Raw genomic sequence first — 19,095 nt, forward strand, 5'->3', positions numbered from 1 at the left:
GCCATTCCTCTTTCGAGAGCCGACGCAGCGAAAAAACTTGCCGTACTTGCACATGACCTGACGTTAGCTCATTGGAATTCATCCGATTTCACAAGTGCACGCCTTCATACCCTGGACCCTAATTTACAACTCCGTATTTCGCCCGAGCTTCCACGACGCGACTGCACCCTTCTAGTTCGTCTATGGCTTGGAGTAGCATTTTCAAATGCGTACTCTTTTCTTATCGGAATGTCCAACAGCCCACTTTGTGACTTCTGCGGGTGCAATGAAACAATCGCGCACCTTCTTTGTCAGTGCTCTCGTTTCAACCCGCAAAGAGCAGTCCTTTCAGCCACCCTTGACAAAGTGGACAAGCGCCCAATGACAAAACAAGATCCTTGGCAGCTCGTCTGCGCGAACATCAGCGCGATCGGCTATAAAGGCGCTGCTGCGGTATTTAAAGGACACTGGACTTTGTGACAGATTGTGACTTCACTGTGTGACGCAGGATTGTGCGGTGACACTGCATAACACTAGGAACGCCTTTGCGGGCTGCGTGACAGTACCCACAGAAACAGTTTGTGTGCACGTGCATGTGTGTGTAGTTTGATTTTTCTTTATTTTTATATTTTTTATCCTTCTCTCTCTCACCTATCGCATCCCCTTGCCCCTCCCCCAGTACAGGGTAGCCAACCGGAGATAACCTCTGGTTAACCTCCCTGTCTTTCCCTTGCCTTGCTCTCTCTCTCGCTCTCTCTCTGCGGTCTTGTCGCGAGGCGGGACGGGTCAAAGCGTGGTGAACGAGTGTTGCAGTCGGAGCAATGAGGGAGCTTACAAGGTTGTCGAGAGAGAGAGGGGCTGGACGAGTTCGGCCGGAAGGCGCAGGGTGGTATCATAAGCGAGCTGGGCTGGGGAACTCTGCGAATACTTCCTTAAAAGCAGCACGGAGACCCAAAAGTACTACTGGGAGGACATCAAGCCAGTTTGCAGAGTCGCCATGATGGGCCATGAGTGTCGCGTTAAGTTTTCTGTGTAGACGCTCGATAAGTCCGTTGGCTTGCGGGATGTATACCGAAGCGGTTAGTCAGTTTTGGGAGGAGTGCGCTCTCGAAATATCGGCTTCCGAGTTGTAATCCCGGATGGGACGCCGAATTGGGATATCCATGGGCTTACAAGAGCATCTGCGACAGTTTCTGCCGTGATATCTGGAAGTGGCATGACTTCAGGCATCGAGTAAAATGGTCGAGCGTTGTTAAGGCGTAGCGATTCTGTTTTGATGAAGGAAGAGGTTCGAAGAGATCAATGAACCTTCTGTAAACGTACAGTGGGCGCGAGGAATGAACATAGGCGACTTCGAATGTGGCGATGTACCTTAGCTCTTTGACAAGCCATACAAGAGCGTGCCTATGCCCGCACGTTGATATCTATACCTGGCCAGACGTAGCGCTCAGCGACGAGCCTTTGGTAATCCTTAATGCCAGAGTGAGCGAGAGAAGGTAAATGTTCAAAGATGCGGAATCTGAGATGATGCGGAACGAAGGGGTGATAGAGAGTGGATGCGTCACAAGTGAGGAGCGCGTCGCCCTTGCACGGAAAATGTCGCAGGTGCAAGCTGTTTGGTGTTGATCTTGGGTGCTAAAGTGCTTCGTTTTGCTGCGCGATGGCCAATTCTTGCTAAACACCCGTCGTTGCAATGGCTTCGACTCTGCTGAGCGCGTCTGCTAGAATATATACTGCTCCGTTGAAGGGTTGATTTAGCACCGAGAACTCGGCGAGATAAGCCAGATGTCTTATTTCGCGAAGGGAGTATGCCATTTTGCAGAGCCGAAAGCACGGATGAGAGACTTGTGGTCTGTAAACAGGGTGAAACGATGGTCTTCGAGGAAGTAGTGGAAGTACTTGACGGATATAAGCTGCTAAAAGTTCGCCGTCGGAAGCGCAGTACCTTGCCTTTGCTTCTGATAATTTTTTACAAGAAAGTGAGTGGATTCCAAACGCCAGCCATGTACTGCTGAGGCACTGCGCCGACGGCCATGTCGGAAGCATTCACCATGAGGTCAATGGGGGCCTCCGTAGCTGGTTGTACAAGCAAGGTCGCGTTCGCCAGTTGTGCTTTAATCTCCGTGAAGGCTTTGTCTGACGGCTCTGACTACAGTAAAGATGGTGAGGACTTGATGTTTAGGAGAGCTCCAAAGCTTTGATTGCAGCAGCACAAGATGGAATAAAACGTCTAAAAGTTCACAAAACCGAGGAAACGTAACTGCCGCAATGAAGTGGACCGAGGAAAGTTGATAGCCTCGACTATGGAAGGAAATGGTCTGATGCCTTCTTCGGTCATGAGATGGCCGAGGAATTGATAGAAGCACCACAGTCGCGCTTGGCAACGTCGATGACAAGGCCGTGAGAATGAAGGCGATGGATTAAGAAGCAACATTTACTGGGCCCGAAATAAATCGGTGGTGCACGCAGGCACCAGACGGGGTGGTTCCCTAGTTACGGGACCCATATGTTCCCAGCAGCTCCTGGCCCCTGTCCATTAGTGCGAGCTGAATCGGTAGGGCGGGGCTGGATAACAAGGCCTCCCATCGCTCAAGGGGTTGGGGATTGGGGGGTGTTGGTGGGAAGGGGAGGAGGGGTCTTGAGGTCCGCGCACTCTGCCAAGACGTTGAAGGCGATGGAAGAGAAGTCGTAGGTGCTCAACATGCTTATCCAATGAAGTATACTAGCCACGAAGATCTCATCGACTTTCTAAAACAGACGGCAGCCCGCGAGCCCTCATCAATGAAGCGCTGAAATGTCTGCGCGGCATTCTTCAGGCCGAAAGGCAACCGCAGGAACTCAGAACCACAGAACTATGTCCTTTCAAGCCATAGGAATTTGATGGTAGACTTTGGCTAGGTCGATCTTGGAAAAAAATCTGGGCACTGTGGAGACCGACAGTGAAGCCCTGGATGTTTGGTAGAGGGCACCGATCAGGAATTGTTGCAGCGTTCAGCGCGCGATAATCTCCGGTCTTTTTGGGCACCATGTGAACGGAGGACCAGGAGGTGCTGGAGGGACGAGCAGAGCCGATTTCTAAAATAAGCTCGAACTCGTTCCAGGCAATGCGTGGCATGGCGGGCTTTCGATGATTATGTGATGCCGAACACTGAAGCACTGGTTTAGACCAGTCGAGTGACGCAGGTAAAGACGGGTGCTCGTGAAGGAGGGCGGCAAATGGCTCCGCTACTGCACGTTGCACCGTGAAGGCTAATGGGGCGACCGGAGAAGATTTACCTGCTATGCTGGATGCGGTAGCGCAATCTAGAATCCTCTTGTTGGCCATGTCAACGAGGAGGCCGAAATGGGAGAAGTCGGCACATGGCTAACAGAAGGAACAAAGAACAGCCACAGGAAAGTTCTACGGAGGCCGCTGGTGAGGGTGAGTAATTTACTACGGAAGAGGAAAGTGCTCGAACCATTCACGGCTTCCAATTGCAGAATGGGTGTGCAGCGTTTGTCTTCCGCTCTTGCCGGCAACACGCTCACTTCAGCATCTGTGTCAACGAGAAATTCCAGTCAGAGTCAGAGGCAAAGAAAAGGCGGCTGCAGTTTTCCGGGGGTACCTTGTCACCACTAGTGCTCACGAAGATCGTTTCCCGCCCAAGAACAAGGTTGGGTGCACTGCAGTGCCGAAACGATAAAACGTCGATGGTACCAGCATAGGAATGGGACCTGGCCAGGGGATTGCTCGTGAGGGCAGCGGGGAGCAGGCGACGGTGGCAGACGTACGGCGAGCACGTTGGTTGGCGGACATGTCGTTAAGTGCAGGGGCGACGAAATCCGAGGGTGCAAGAATATCCTTGTGAAAGGTCGAAAACCCACCGCGCTGTGGGACCGAAGAATCGGCCGTGATATGCCGATTCGCAAACGATCGCGAAGTAGGTGGGCGAACCTTGGCGTTGTCGGTTTCGGCCACGGTCACTTGGGGAAACAACGAGGTTTGGAGATAACACGTCGCAGAGTTTGTCGGCCAAAGACGCCAGAGCAGAAAGGCTACAGTCCGATGCGTCTAGTAGCACTATTTCGACAGCAAGTGCGGGGCGCTGGAGGAACAGGTGCTGAAGAAGTGCCTCATCGAAGGTGGGGGCCTGTGGACTAAGTAGATGCTGCATATGTCGAAAAAGCTGGGATGGCCGACGAGCGCCGAGCTCTGTGGTAGATAGGAGCTCTTGCAGGCATCGTCTTTCAGAAAGAACTGCGCGCTCCAGGATAGCGGCCTTGAGGGTGTCGTAAGGCGACGTCACCAGGTAGGGCAGCTAGTAGGTTGGCGTAGTGGGTCTGCTGAGAGGTTACGTCAGCGGCTTCGAAGCTGGCCTTCACCTGAAGGAACCAGTTGTAAGGATGCTGGCTGCATGACGGCATCTTGACAGCGTAGTGCACTACAGGGATAGAAAGAGGAGCAGCGATGCCCAGCTGAGTCGTCGAGGAGCCGTCGGAAGGTGCGGCTGTGCCCATGGTCCGAGGTCACCGATGCCGCAGAGACAGGAAATACCTAAGACGCGACCTCCTTGCAAGGCTAACCTTTCTGGCTGATTATTTTTTTTCGAACGAAGAGCTCGCGCCTCTCCTGCCTACTCTTTTACCGACACCACGTGCCCCGAGGCCAGACTTCGACACAGAGGCAAGAAATTGTTACGACCGGATCTGTTACAGGCATAGGTAGCGATAGAAGGAAGGTAGAAGTTTTGATGAAAAACAAAAGATTATGAAGATATGCAAAAAAAATGCTGATTAAGAACGTGTACAGTATACCTGATAAAATCAAGCAGGCTAAGTGACTATCATCGCTCCGTTTAACGTGGATGCCATTAAATTATCACAGGCCACCCGCGCACTCTACAGACAGCAGTGGACGACAGTGTACACAAAGGCTCGATAGGGTCCAAAATTACCAAGGTGTACAATTGAAAGTAAATTGGTGACAATCAGGCACAGAGGCAGTAAACAAACTGCTTCATGACACGAGGCATATAAATATGAGTATGGTACACATATTAGACAACAATTGCAGCTGAATACGTATGCTGAATATGGGTTGCGCTTACGTAACTATACCAAATGTGGTGCCTAGTATGCGATTACTGTGCATTTTTATTTAAATATACGTTTCTGCGCGTGCAATACTTTTCAATGGGCTATTATCGATGGCTAAGGGCCGAGCAATTTTACGAGTGTAACGTCAATGCGGATTAACTGCGAGTAGCTTTTGTGTCCTGTAGTAGTGATTACACCTGTTTGGTGTCATCTGTGAAGAATAATTTCTTCCTTGTTCTATAAAATTTACTTAGAAATATATTACTCTTCGTTAGTTCACGACTTGCCCTTTGGGCTGCCTTCACTGTACTACGCGTGTGCTTTGCGCTTCGGTGGCACGATTGTTCTTTGAATTATGTTCCAAAGTGATCAAAATCAAAATCATTTTATTTTCGAGCAAGTATCTGGATGGACACCTGGGCTAAAAGCTGTACGAACAGCTTGACGAAGGCCCAGGAAACCATTACATCTGATGATTTGTCTCGTAACTCATCTTGAAAGGTCGAGTTCTGCATGTAGAGAGTTGGAGTACCTTTCTCAGTGCAGAACACTGCAGTTTCTTTATGGAAACCTTATTTGTATAATAATCGTAGTGGAGAGTAATGCTATCACACAGGCACCATATTTCTATTAACTCATTAATTTCCATAACAGAATATTGCAATGCTGAATGAGAAATGGACGAGTAAATCGCCGTCTGCATCAACTTTATGGTTTTTGTTCACGACTGGGCAGCCTCGGCTCAGAAGCGGAGAAGTGCACCAACGCCTTGTGCGCACGTGTTCTTGTCATTGTCACGCTTTTTCTTTACAATCCAACGAAGCCTCAAATAGAGGCGAGAAGGAAGGCTGTGCCGACTCACTTGGCAACGCAGTGTCCGGCGGTGACCACGTGCTGCCGGGAGACGAGCGTTCCGCCGCACCGGCTGCCGGCCACCTGGATGAACGCCTGCCAGGGAAACTGGCCGAACTCGGCCTCCTTGCCTCCCACGATACGGCTGATACGACCGCCACTGCGACCGCAGTCTGCAAGGAGACGCAGTAAGACGCGGAAAGCACACTGCACAACCCACGCGTTGACAACGGAGGCCGCATTCTAGATCGACAACTTTCTTTTATACTAGAGGCTATGCGCTCACTACTGCGTAGCGTGACGCCCACCGCTGAAGCGATGATGCATGCGACATCTATGTGGCGCGGAAACGTGGGAAGTGCGTCACTGATTGTGATTGTGAAGCGAGCCGAAAAGTGCCACACCCTTTACGGCTCGCTTCAGCCGATTATTGTTCCTTCAAGGTGGTAGACTACGAAAGTGAGGAATTGAGGATACGGCACCAGGTGAAATTAATTGAAAGCACTCCAAGATGAAACATGCATACTGTGCGGAAGGAGGGATGGCAGATTCATCGTCACGCGACGGTAACTTCCGTCAGTTGTATATTGACTCCTCTGTGGGCGAAGACTTGTTTCTCAGATTATATACCTTCAAGAAAAAGAAGCATTCTTGTTCACGCCACTTGCGAACCGTTTGCATCGATGGCGCCGGTGGAAGTCACTTAACTGCATGGGAGTGCAAGTACGAGTATGTGCAACGCTACGTAACTATCCACAAGGCTAATAAGCTACACGCGGCACTAACTATGCGCAATCCTTTAATTCGCTGTCACGCAAAGAACGACAGGCAACGCCACAATTAACGATGCAAGGTGTTCGCGGGAGCAAGCGTGCTGTTTCTCTTTTTGCTTCCCTTCCCACACACCTCTCCTCGTGGGGAAAGAGTGCGTGGCGAAGACACCCAACGCCTCCTGAACCCAACAACGCGAAGCCATCACCCACAGCTGTCAAGGATAGAGTACTAGTCAAGGACCATGCCCCAGGGTCACTCCCGGAGTCCGTGCAACATCGCGCCAACCAGCGGCCATCTTTGTGGCCTAACTACATTGCTTAGTGCTCGGTAATGTTATGTGCAGTTATTGAGGCTCATGACCTGTTTTGCGATGCCTTAAACTCAATACTTACCGTATATTTTTTTGTGAGTACTTGGTACCGAAACTGTCCTTTTATAAGAAAATTTTCGCGTGTTATAAGCTTGTACCGCGATTCCTCAATAGTGGTCGCTATTTCAACTCCGTCCATAAACGCTGGCCTCGGTTTACGTTTCACAAAATACACGCGTCAGGCTTTGCGCGTGGAGGTGAACCAAGCATAATGCTTAACTATGGAAGGATAGGCGAGTTGATTGGTTGGCATTGCATTGCAGTAACGAAAATCAGCGCTGCAAACGACGATCTGTTGTGTTTTCTTATTCTTTTGCTTCGCTCCAAGTTTCTTTTTTGTAGAGCTCAGGTTTTCAGGAAGGCACGTGCTCATTGGAGCACCATAGCTCATTGAAGTGATCAAGAATATTCACGTAGCAAAATAAGTTAACCAGCAGCAATGCACTTCGGTGTTATGAACTGTAGCAGTGAGCGATTTGGGAGGCGAGATTTCTCTGCAGATCGACGCACGAGGACGGTAAATGTATGCAAGAAAGAGAACCAATTAAAAAAAATTCTGGCATTCTACGTACCAGAACCATTGGTCCGATTATGAGGCACGTCGTAATGGGGGGGAGGCTCCCGAGTTATTTCGACCACCTGGGGGTTCTTTATCGTGCAGCCAATACACATGGAATACAGGAACGTTCGCGTTTGCTTTTATGTGTCCCGCTGGTTCGCACACGCAAGGAATGACGTGGTACTACTATTCGGGCATATGTGTTGTAACGATCTTCACCAGAAATGGCGCACAGTCAATACTGAACACCTTACTATACGCCATCACATGTCACTTATTGCGGTGAGCAACTCAACATTTGTTACCTATGTTCCGAACGTTTTCCAAAGAATGTTCTGAGCAGCAGTTTTATCGGGACTATCTCCTCGCTGACAATCACGTTTCATTGCCTCTTTCTAAAATATTCTAACAGATAAGCGCCATCCTGAATTGTTAGTTTATTATTACTATTAATTAGTGTTTTATGGCGCAAGGGCTACAACGGCCAAAGAGCGCCAGCAACAATGTTTAGTAGTGCTGTAGAAAGTTATAAACACGACAGCGGGTATAATGGGTTGCAATGCCTGCTGATTTGTTAGTTTAGATGCTTATGTCGTTGCTGGAAAACGCAGTGTACGGGTGCAGGGGAGTAAGGAGGTACTTTCCGGAGTACATTCCCGTTATCAACTCTTACATGGAGATCGAAAAACAGAGTTATACTGCAGAAACGCACAAACTTCAAATGAACCCAAGGACTGCAAAGTGAGCAATGGAGAGCAAGTTGATGGGAATTAAGAAACGGAAACACAACACGAATTACGTTTTGAACGCAGAAAGAAGATTAGAAGGAAGGCTATCTGGATTGGCCACACGTATTGGATTAATATAGTGGGTGCCAGTGCAGAAAAACGAATGAAAAAACGCGGGAGGTAGAGAAGTAGATCGCGTTAGGTTAGAAAATGAGCAGGTAGTTTGGGTTCAGCAAAAATTAAATTATGGGATTTTATGTCCAAAACTTGGACTATCGCGGAGAGTTGCCGCAGTTGGGCCGCCGAGTCTCAACGTACAGGCAACTAGGGCAAACTAATACGGGATCTGCGAGCGCATGCCAAACTGCATTCTTCCTCCCTTTAAAGGGGCACTAAAGGCAAACTAAAAGAAAGTCAAGCTGAAGGGATAGATTACAGCTCGAGAATGTAAGGTGTCAATATTACCTCGAACAGGGCCTTAGTAATCGAGAAATCAAGGTAAATGCAGGACACGATTAGAGACTCTCCCCGGGACAATCAAGTACTTGCCCGATGACGAAGGCACTCATTTAAATTCTGTAATCTGTACTCAACCAACGCTTATAAAAGCAGCATTGTATTGCATTAGAAGAAAATGCCATGTGTCCGCTTCTATTTCATTTTTAGAAACACGAACTCATTGACATTACCCTTGTCAACGACGCGGGTTGTCGAAAGGTTTCGTTTTCGCTTGACCCTGCGCCGCCGGTTCCTTCGCGCTCCTGTAGTTTCGTTATCGCGTAGTGTTGCGCTGCTTTCGCTGGTTTTCAAAACTAGCAGGAAACTGCAAGTAGCAGAGAATTCCAGACCATACGAGGTCGTGGGATGCCCGAACAGTCCACGCCACTAGACCAAAAACAGCTGCAGCGGCGAATTCACCGCTTTTTCTTGGTTCCGTTTCTCCGAGGCCGCGTGTTTGGATGCGCTGAAAACTGTACTGCCGTCTGTCGTGCGCCATTTTACTCACCGACGGCCGCAAAGAGCGGTGCTGGCGTATGCAATGTCACCACTCCCCGGTTGGGTAGTGGGAGATTTGAAATGCGATAAAGGTATTCGGGCCCTTGAGATACAATTTTATCGTAAACTAAGTCTTTCTTTGGCAGGAAAAAGGCGCAGCGAGGTTTCTGGAACTATATTTAAACAGTCCACGTCGACTTAGTATTTCCCTTTAGTGTCCCTTGAACAAAGCAAGTGCCTTCTGTCAAGACATGGCATTGCGCCCGCGCGCCCTTTTATGCTCGTACCCGTGTCCTTATGGCCATTTCTTGTCGGCGTGCTGTCGGAATCGTGCGGATTGCAGAACGTTACACTAAGAGGGCGCCCTCCTTTTTAGCAGGGGCAGTATGCAGTGCGTTGTTGCACGTCAGGACGCCCGTAACGGACAGCACTCTCCTAGCTTAATATTGTGCAATCACCGCGATTCCAACCCCACGCTGGCAAGAAATGGGCGTAGGCACATGCGCACGAGCATCAAAAGACGCGCATGCGCAGTGCCACGTCTTGACAGAAGGCACTTGCTTCGTTAAAGGGCGCAAGAATGCAGCTTGGCACGCGCTCGCAGATCAGGTGTTTTGTCAGTTCCCGTACACTTAAGGCGCAGTATGCGAGCGCTTTCCAATTCCGCCTCCTTCGGAAGGCGCTCAGCTTGAATCCATGGATTAAAACCGCGACCTTTTGCTTAGCAGATTAAAGCAACAGCCGCTGAGCTGCTGTGGATGGTGTAGGGTTGAATTCACGCAAGGACAAGTGTAACTATAAAGCTCGCAGAAGTCTTCGTACTGCGCTAAAGTTAGTCAGATAGACTGAACGTCGACAAAGCCCGAGCCTGCTTACAGGGGTCGTTCTTGACGGGTCCGTAGTAGCGCGGCTTAATCACCGCGTCCGAGGGCGTGATGCAGCACGAGAGGAGCGGACCGCACGAGGAGCCCAGCGACCCGCCGGCCATCCAGCAGTGCAGGAAGAACGTGCACCGGGAGCCGCCGAAGCAGGCGTCCGAGCCGCTGCCCGTCCTTCCCGGGCGTGCGAAGGGAGGCCGCCGAAGGAACTTGGTGAGGCCGCCCGACGACGCCGCCGGCTGGTAGGCCGCCGCCGACGAAGAGGGCTTCGGGGCCGCCGCCGCCTCCGCGCCGCTCACCTCGGTCACGTCGCCGGTCTCCACCAGGGGCCTCGCGGAAGACGGCGCTGACGCCGCGGGGGGCCTCAGCTGCGCCGCAGCTTCCAGGTGCTGAACGGGCTTCGCCACGAAGGGCGCCGTCTCGTACGGTGGCCTGCGGAAGTCGACCGAGTGTCGTGAGTGCGTGCTCGCCAAACACAACACGCAGCGCTGGACTTCGCAAGCCGCCAGACCTCAATCACGCGCGCACGGGACGGACTTCGCGGAAGTGGTGGCGCGCGGAAGCGGCCATGTGGGCATGCGAAGGCGCATCGTGGGTGTTTCGCGCGTTGCCGAGGAACGCATTGCAGCCCTACTGAGTAGTTTGTAGCTTCCAAACGCATTCCAAGGAAGAACCTTGCTAACGATGGAAGTCCGGGACATTCGTTTACGTTTATTTGTTTATCTTCGCGTGTGTGTAACGATGCTATCGTGCTTTGATATTTGAACGAACAGAAAAATACGAGACTTTAGGAGTTTTCGTGCTTCATCACGATATGGTTATGGGGCACACCGTAGCAGGGGACTCGGGGTTAACTTTCACCACCTGTGGTTCTTCAACGTGCAACTAAATCTCAGTAAACGAGCGTTTACTGCATGTCGCCCGCTTGATAAACTCTTTCCTCTAGTGTGTTAAAAGAAACTCGAAGTGGGGAGACCCGTTCATACTGGTGTGCAATAAAGAGTCGTCTCCAATGAAACGCGGCCGCTGTGTCCGAAACTGCATCTATGATCTCAAGCTCTGCAGTGCAATGCCATATCTACTAAGCTGCCGCGGAGAATATTTGACGGAATAGAACTGGGCAAGTCGTGGCTAGCTGAACAGCGTGAAATATCGAAGATCGTGAAAACAAGTCTACGACAAAAACAAGGAGTTATTACATTCGTGCGATTATCAACTGGCGCACGTCACTGTACATAAGTGAGAAAACAATAGAAAAAACAGCGAAAAAAAAACCAATTCCACAGTTACAGCATGTGCAATAGTGCTATTTAACTACGAATGCTGGCAAAAAACCGGTGGCTGCGTAATTTAAATGATGTCGCCCATTTAATGTCTCGGCTTACGGTTTAAATGTCTCACACTATATTCCAGGAGTATCACTACTGAAAATTTCATGCTTCTTTTAGCATGGTTTACAGGGCCTAACCAAAGGAGATTCCGCGAATATTCCAATTTATACAACGTTAGAGGAACCTTAAATTGCAAAGCATGATAGTATTAGTACTAGTTGCGGTGTTTCATCGATCCATCTGTCATTGACGAGACATTGACAGATGAGAATGACATTAACAGTTGAGACAAAGCGATAGCTAGCCTAAATCCCCACTTGTAGCATAGAAGCTTCACGAGTTACAAAGAATCGAATTCAAGTTGTTATAAGGTGGTAGCCGTCGCTTCGATGGGTGCCGCCATGTTTATTGACACAAAGCTTTGGGGCACGTTTGGGGTTGCGCGCTATATCTGAGAAATAGCGCGTCCAACGCTAACCCCAACTGCCTTACGCGCCTGGCGCATGCTCAATGGTGAAGACGGTATTACCATAGGGGCCCCCAAGACGTTTGTGGCCTCTCTTCTGAACTTCTATTTTGAACTCCAAAGCTCGAGGGACCCTCTCGCTTACGACGCCAAGCTGAACAAACATGAGTTATGATCGATAACAATTTCGCGGTTTCGAGGCAGTACACACTATACAGGGGCTCCCTAGGCTCTAGCACACCAAGTACGCGCACTACAGCGTAAGGTACGCGGGAAGCATCAGCCAACGGAAAAGGAGAAGTATAAGGGCTGCTTGACTGTCCTCTGGACACCGTGTGACGTCGTCCCCATTATTGACTGATGCATAGGTTTATATTCGGATGGTCGGCAACTTTCTTCATCGGCTTTTCCACATTTCATTACGTAGTTAATGCACAGACATGCTTAGAACTTAGCGTTGCTTGAATGGGGGCACAGCTGTTCAAGCGAACAAAAACGATGCATTGAAGAAAACAGGTAACTGTTCAAAATGAGAAATCAACGAAAGCTTCACAGAAAGATTTGTAGCACAAAATGGGTGGATTCTCTTGCCTTCTGTTTGAACATGTAGCCCGTTCTCGTAACTGATTGTTTGACACGCCTTCGCTCCAATACAAGACAACGGAGTATACGCACATTCGGCCACAAAGTGCGCGGGACACTGGTTGCACGACAAATCTGAGCTGCTTGGTTGAGGCGTGGCGCTTATAATTTAATGGATCACTGGGTGGGTCGCAAGGAGTACCGTTGATTGAAAGTATTAATTCGAGACCGTGTCTTGAGGTTTCCAGAGGCTACATCTTTTCGCAAATTCAGTGTCGCACGAATTCTTGTGGCCGACCGTAATCTCAGAAACGATGTACTGCGAGAATACCTATACTTTGCTCATACCCGTTAGTACGTTTTCATTTTTGAATAACAAGAAAATGCACGAACTCATCCTGCAGCGCGCTTAGTAACCTTACCTGTACGCTGGTGGTCCATACGGTCTCCGAGGGGGCCGAGGTATCGTCCGAAGAGGTGGCTGAGGGTAACGAGGCTTGTAGTAGTAACGAGTCTTTGGCCGAGGCCGGTACGAATTGTAATAGTAAGGGGCTCGGGGCCGATGGTACGATCGATGGTGGTAGTATGGCCGCGTTGGAGGCTTTGGCCGCCAGATGGGGTGCATGGGGCGATAGGCGAATGGCGCTGAGTAATAAGAGTTTACGTACCCTGGAAAGGGGGAGACAAACAAAAACGGCGGCGTAGGACGAGCGTCAACTGTGTACGCCAGAAATATACGCCTGGCCCCATATAGCGAAACAGCAAACCAATCTACGCCCACAGATTTCAACCACATTTGACCTTCGTATTTTTTTTTTTTTGGTCAATAATGCATGCACACTTAGCAAAATGAAAGCCGCACGTTCACCTTTTAATTTCACTTCCAAACCGCGCTGCCGATAGTAGTCATCTTGACGCAACTTGTTCCTCTGTATTTTAAGGTACTTAGGAGCTTTCTGCGCAGGAGAGCGCGCAAATTTCCGAAGCTTGCTTTTTGTCCTCAACTGCATTGTACTCGTTCTTATTAAGATAATAACGTGAGAAAGAGAGGAAGCGGTGAAAAATGGACGCAGCATGAAATCAGTGAGCAGAAAGCTAATGGGACAAGCGAAGATATATGCACTGAAAGATAAGCAGGATAATATCAGTTATTTCCAAGGTATAGTAAAAGAAGGGATAGATTTCAATACTGACCTGTACTGTAGCCATAGCAGCCACGCCACTGCCATTCGAAGTAGTAATGTACAGGGTACAGAGGCTCCTATAACTAGCGATGAAGTTAGAAGGGCCTTGCAGGACATGAACCGGGGAAAAGCGTCAGGAGCAGATGAAATAACAGTCGATTTAATCAGAGATGGAGGAGATATCATGCTTAAAAAGCTTGCCGCCCTTTATACGCAATGTCTCACAACAGCAAAGCTTTCAGAGGACTAGAAGAGCGCCAGCATAGTAATCAATAAGACAGGAGATGTTAAAGAAATGAAAAATTCTAGGCTGATTAGCTTACTTTCAGTATTGTAAAAAATATTAAGGAAGATAATTTCCAATAGGATAAGGACAACGCTTGACTTCCGTCAACCAAGAGAACAGGATGGCTTCAGGAAGGACACTCTACAATGCATCACATCCATGTTATCAATCAGGTAATCGAGAAATCAGCGGAGTACAATCAGCCTCTCTACGTGGCTTTCATATATTACAAAAAGACATTTGATTCAGTATAAATACGATTAGTCAGAGGCATTACGTGAGTACAGGGCGCTTACGTAAATATCTTGGAAAATATCTGAAGAAATTCCACAGCTACCTTAATTACACACGAAAAGTAGGAACATACCTATAAAGAAAGGGGTCAGACAAAGAGACAATCTTTGCAATGCTATTCACTGCGTGCTTGGAAGTACTCAAGCTATTAAGCTGGGAAGGCTTAGGAGTGAGGATCAATGGCGAATATCTCAACAACCTTCGATTTGCAGATGACATTATCCTATTCAGCAATACTGGGGACGAGTTACTACATATGATTGAGGGCCTAAATAGGGAGATTGTAAGAGTGGGGTTGAAGATTAATATGCAGAAGACAAAGATAATGATCAATAGCCGGGCAAGGGAACAAGTGTTCAGGATCGCCAGACAGCCTCTAGAGTCTGAAGGAGTACGTTTACATAGGTCAATTACTCACAGGGGATCCTGATCACGAGAAGGAAATTCACATAAGAATAAAAATTGGTTGAAGTGCATACGGCAGACATTTTCAGATCCTGACTGGAAGCTTACGATTATCATTGAAATGAAAGGTGTACAATCGATGCATTCTACCGGTGCTAACATATGGGGCTGAAACTTGAAGGTTGGCGAGAAGCTTGAGAACAAGTTAAGGACCGCGCAAAGAACGATGGGACGAAGAATGTTAGGCGTAAAGTTGAGACGGGAAAAGAGCGGTGTGTATCAGCAAACGGGGATAGCAGATTTTCCTAGTCACATTAGCAGAGATAAATGGAGCTGGGCAGGCCATGTAAAGCTTAGGATAGATAAACGGGGGACCATTAGTGTTACAGAATGGGTGCCAAGAGAAGGGAAGTGCAGTCGAGGACGGCAGAAAACTAGGTGTGCCGATAGAATTAGGAAATTCGCTGAGGAAAGTTGGAATCGGTTGGCGCAGGACAGGGCTAATTGGAGACCGCAGGGAGGAGCGTTCGTCACCTACTGGATATTGAAATAAGCTGCTGCTGATGATAATGAACTATCCGTGGGTAAGATTTCGCCAAAACTAACAAAAACTGCCGCCGGAGCGCATGGTACCCAACTTCAGAAAAGTGACTATCGAGGACTGCTTCGGTATACGGTATTAAAACTGAGCCAACATGACCTGTGGGTATGGATGACACGTTAGAGTACTGTGATAACAGATTGGGAAGCTGGCGGATTTGATCTCGGGTAGGGGGCTTGTTGATGGAGAGGTGGTGTTTATGCTGAAGATTTGGTAAGGAATACCGTATCACGCAGTGGAGTGATCAGTGCGTTATTGTACACTCCCGAGCATGTCCGGCCATTGAAAGATTGCTAGAAGCTAGTAGTGGAAGAGCATATTTGACAGGCAGCAGCGCTAAGAAGACTAGGATGAAGAAAAGAGGATCACAACACAGTGCTTGCCGTGTGATTCTGTTATTCGTCCCCATCTTTTAAGCCTAGCTGCTTGTCAAATATTAAATGCCACGATCTCGCCCAAGTTTCCCCGATTATTGCTGGCAGTGAATTTGACCCTGGTTATCAGACGAAAGCATAGGATAACGTCATTTGAAAGAGGCAGAGCCCTGCTACTAGGTACAACCAAGAAAAATGAGTCTTAGAGGGTTAGTATCGACAAGACATGGCGTTGAGGAGAAAAACGTGAATGACTCTCGCTTTCTATAGATAGTTCGGTCCCAATACTATGCAAATACGACGCTTTAATCGCTTAGCAGCTAGTCAACGCAACTTTTACTCACGTGGCGTGCTGTCAACTGCGTTGATGGTGATGTTGATGGTGTAACCCCGGGCTAGGGAGGCAGCGTGGACAATCGTGGTCAGGCATAATGCTCGGAGGTTCATCGTGCAACCAGTTGCCGGGCGACAGCAGTCCTGCGACGATCGTCATGAGCGGCAGCGGCGACAACAACAGCAGCAGCAGCAGCGACACGCTCGCGGCGGACACGGCGACTCCGCTGTCATCGCGTATCAATCCTCTGCCGCCGCCACAGGCAGCAGCGACGACACGCGACAGTACGCACCCCCGTACGCGGACATCCATGCCACCCACGATGCGGACACCACACCACCCGCGCGCTCCATCCAAGCGTGCGCCCAGCTTCCTCTCATTTCGTTTTTCATCGTTCTCGCCTCGCGCGCAGCGAGGCAGGCAGCAAGCTCATGCCGCTGTCCTCCATCCCAACCATCCAGACAACCTCTAAACGCAACCAATTACTCCCATAGGAAAGGGGCAAATTTGAAAGGCAGTCGCTTTCAATAGAGACATATCCGTGGGGCTGCACGCGATCCACATAGCCGGTGAACCGTTGAACGGTTGTTTTGTGTCGCCTAAGGACGCGCCGGCAGCGGCGGGACGGGGGCACGCTCGTTGAGGGGCGGGTGCTTCTGCATATGCGACTGCGAGCACGGGGCAACTGTTTGCACGCGCGTCGGACGCCGGGTCGTTGACTGTCACTTTCAGGCGGGCACGCGGAACACGTACGGCAGCGCGGCGCGGCCGCTCGCAGGCAGTGCCAACGCGACGCAACCCGGTTTTGACCGAGCCGAGCGCGGACAACCGCGGCGATGTTCGCGAAACGACAGGCGGAATCGGTTCCGCACTCGCGAATCGGTCCCATCATGCGCGGTGACGCGCCTCTTCTGACCCCGTGAGCATAGACGAAAAAAAAAAAGAAGAAATGGAAGTTGGCAATGTCTTCCGCAGTTGTGAAAAGAGGATTTCCTATGCGTTTGACTGCGCGCGGTTAAAAAAAACGAAAATAAAGAAAAGAAGTGAGGAAATAAGGTAGTTTTTCTCTGTACAGGCGGACACGGAACCCCCTCCCACCCGATCGAGGCATCGGATCGGGAACGCGGCGTCATCGGTCGGGAAAGCCTGCTTTAACTCATCGCAGAGGGCTTTCCTATAGCGCTGCCTGGAAAGAAGGTCGCGAAGGTTGAGCTCGTGATGCCGTTTTTAGACAAGGTTAACTTCCGAGCCACCGGCGCGCCGGTCTTCCTGAAGAGCGCGGTTGAATCCCGAACTCGGAACGTTCCTCCGAAACGCTCTTCTCGGAGCCCGCGAGCGCTGGTGGCAGTGGTACACTTCCTTCTCCACCGCGTTCGACAGTGTTGCGTGCGTGTTCGACAGGCGTGCGCTATGCTTGGCAGGGCGCGATAAATATTTGAGCTACACCTCACCCCACCCTCCCTCCCTCTACATCTGCGCACGTATTTTTGTCGCAGCGATCAACGCGGGCCCGACCGCACGCGCCGTTCATGCAGATGAGGAAGTGGACGTCCTGACGCGTGCTTGGCGCCGTTCCTTTATCAAGAAGCCACACCGAACGGGCCGCGATTAACGAGACGGCGAGACAAATGAAACGGCCCCGGCTGTCGGATGGGCTACGGGCACCTCTTCCATCATGCCGGTGTAGAACAAAGGCCGGCGTGGGGACCGGGACCGGCTCATTACTTTCACCATCGTCGCAGAGTCGCTCATTAGTCTCTGCGCTGAAACATTACAGGTGCTCCCGAAGTGCCCTCCCCTCCCCCTCGAATTCTAATTAAGGCTGATACTGGACTCAGCCACTTACGCGGTGCTAAATGCGAGTAGAATAAACAAACGGATAAGGCTTACAACATCGATAGAGGTAATATGTATAAGGCAGGGAATTGCTTGACACGCTTCGGGGGTAGGCGAACCAATTTTTTTATAACACGTAATAAGGTGGATTGATTCGCACCGAGTAGTAAATTGCCGACTCAATCTGTATGCAGCAGTATAATACCTGTCCGGCACCGCATAAATGACTTCGGGTAAAAGATGTCCAACTTGCCGTTTCAAGGCGCTGACATGCCGTGTGTTCCACACTCGCGTGGTGAGGTTAAACAATTGCAAGGGCGTACAAAAGTGCTCTGGATTCCACCCCAAACGTGATGTGGCCGACAGACGGAGAGTTGGAGCCGCGACGTCGTACTCGGCAGCATAACGCCACACCACCCGAGTTAACACGCGACTCCTATGACCAGGAACCCTGGGCGCTTATTCGGGGCTGCAGAAGCACTCACGTCTATTTCACCGAATGAATCATCGAGTCGGTTCCGTCATGCGACATCTAGCTTAAGTAGCTGCGGGTAGCATGAACGTGTGTAAATGAAAACAACCTCCCTCCGTCAGCTTACCTTTTTTTTTACTTTTCACGTGAATAAAGGTTTTGCGTTACGTGGCTCGCAGGCTGGCATATGCCTTCAGAAGCAAAGTTGGAACGATGTGCGGCATTCGTGTCATGATTAGAGGCCGCCGCTCTTATAGGTAACTTGTCAGAACTAAGTTACCTACAGAATATTAGAGAGCATCCTTCAATTTCCAACCTTATAATTCAAGGTCCTACGAATACAAGAAAGAAAAAAGGCGGGGGTTGGGGGCGGGTAGGGGATGCAGTCGTAAGTGCCAGAAATACGGTAGTTGCGCGCTCCCTTGGAACGCTTTCGCATCGACGCTTGGAATTCGACGTTACCAAGCACACTTCATTCACATAAAAAGTTTCACAGCATGTTCTAATACGCGGAGACGGGTGTTCCACTTATCTAAATGCTATAATGTCCACAGACGGGCGTACGCTGCGAAAAACGCGCAAGCTTCTACGTGCAAGATGCGACGCTGTACGCGTTCGAATCACTTCTCGCAAAAGTACATGAAGAATGCGCTCGGGGAAGGTACGAAACAGAGGAACACGAAGATCACGTATACGATTCTCTCCATAGCGCCCGAAC

The 19,095-nt window shown here is 49.8% G+C and overlaps 1 protein-coding gene across 2 annotated transcripts in view; it reads right to left on the reverse strand.

Annotated features, from left to right (window-relative positions):
* The window catches only part of LOC126530741 (brain-specific serine protease 4-like), a 111,310-nt gene that overhangs the window by 18,705 nt on the left and 73,510 nt on the right, over positions 1-19,095 (reverse strand). For both annotated transcript variants that reach the window (XM_072288197.1, XM_050178028.3), the window contains 4 exons: positions 16,080-16,212; positions 13,014-13,260; positions 10,211-10,644; positions 5,918-6,080 (listed from right to left, as the gene is read on the reverse strand). In XM_072288197.1, the coding sequence (XP_072144298.1) occupies positions 5,918-6,080; positions 10,211-10,644; positions 13,014-13,260; positions 16,080-16,182 (947 nt within the window). In that variant the 5' untranslated portion in view covers positions 16,183-16,212. The remainder of the gene's footprint in view (positions 1-5,917; positions 6,081-10,210; positions 10,645-13,013; positions 13,261-16,079; positions 16,213-19,095) is intronic.

The sequence above is a fragment of the Dermacentor andersoni genome, chromosome 5, assembly GCF_023375885.2.
Source record: "Dermacentor andersoni chromosome 5, qqDerAnde1_hic_scaffold, whole genome shotgun sequence".
NCBI lineage: Eukaryota > Metazoa > Arthropoda > Arachnida > Ixodida > Ixodidae > Dermacentor > Dermacentor andersoni.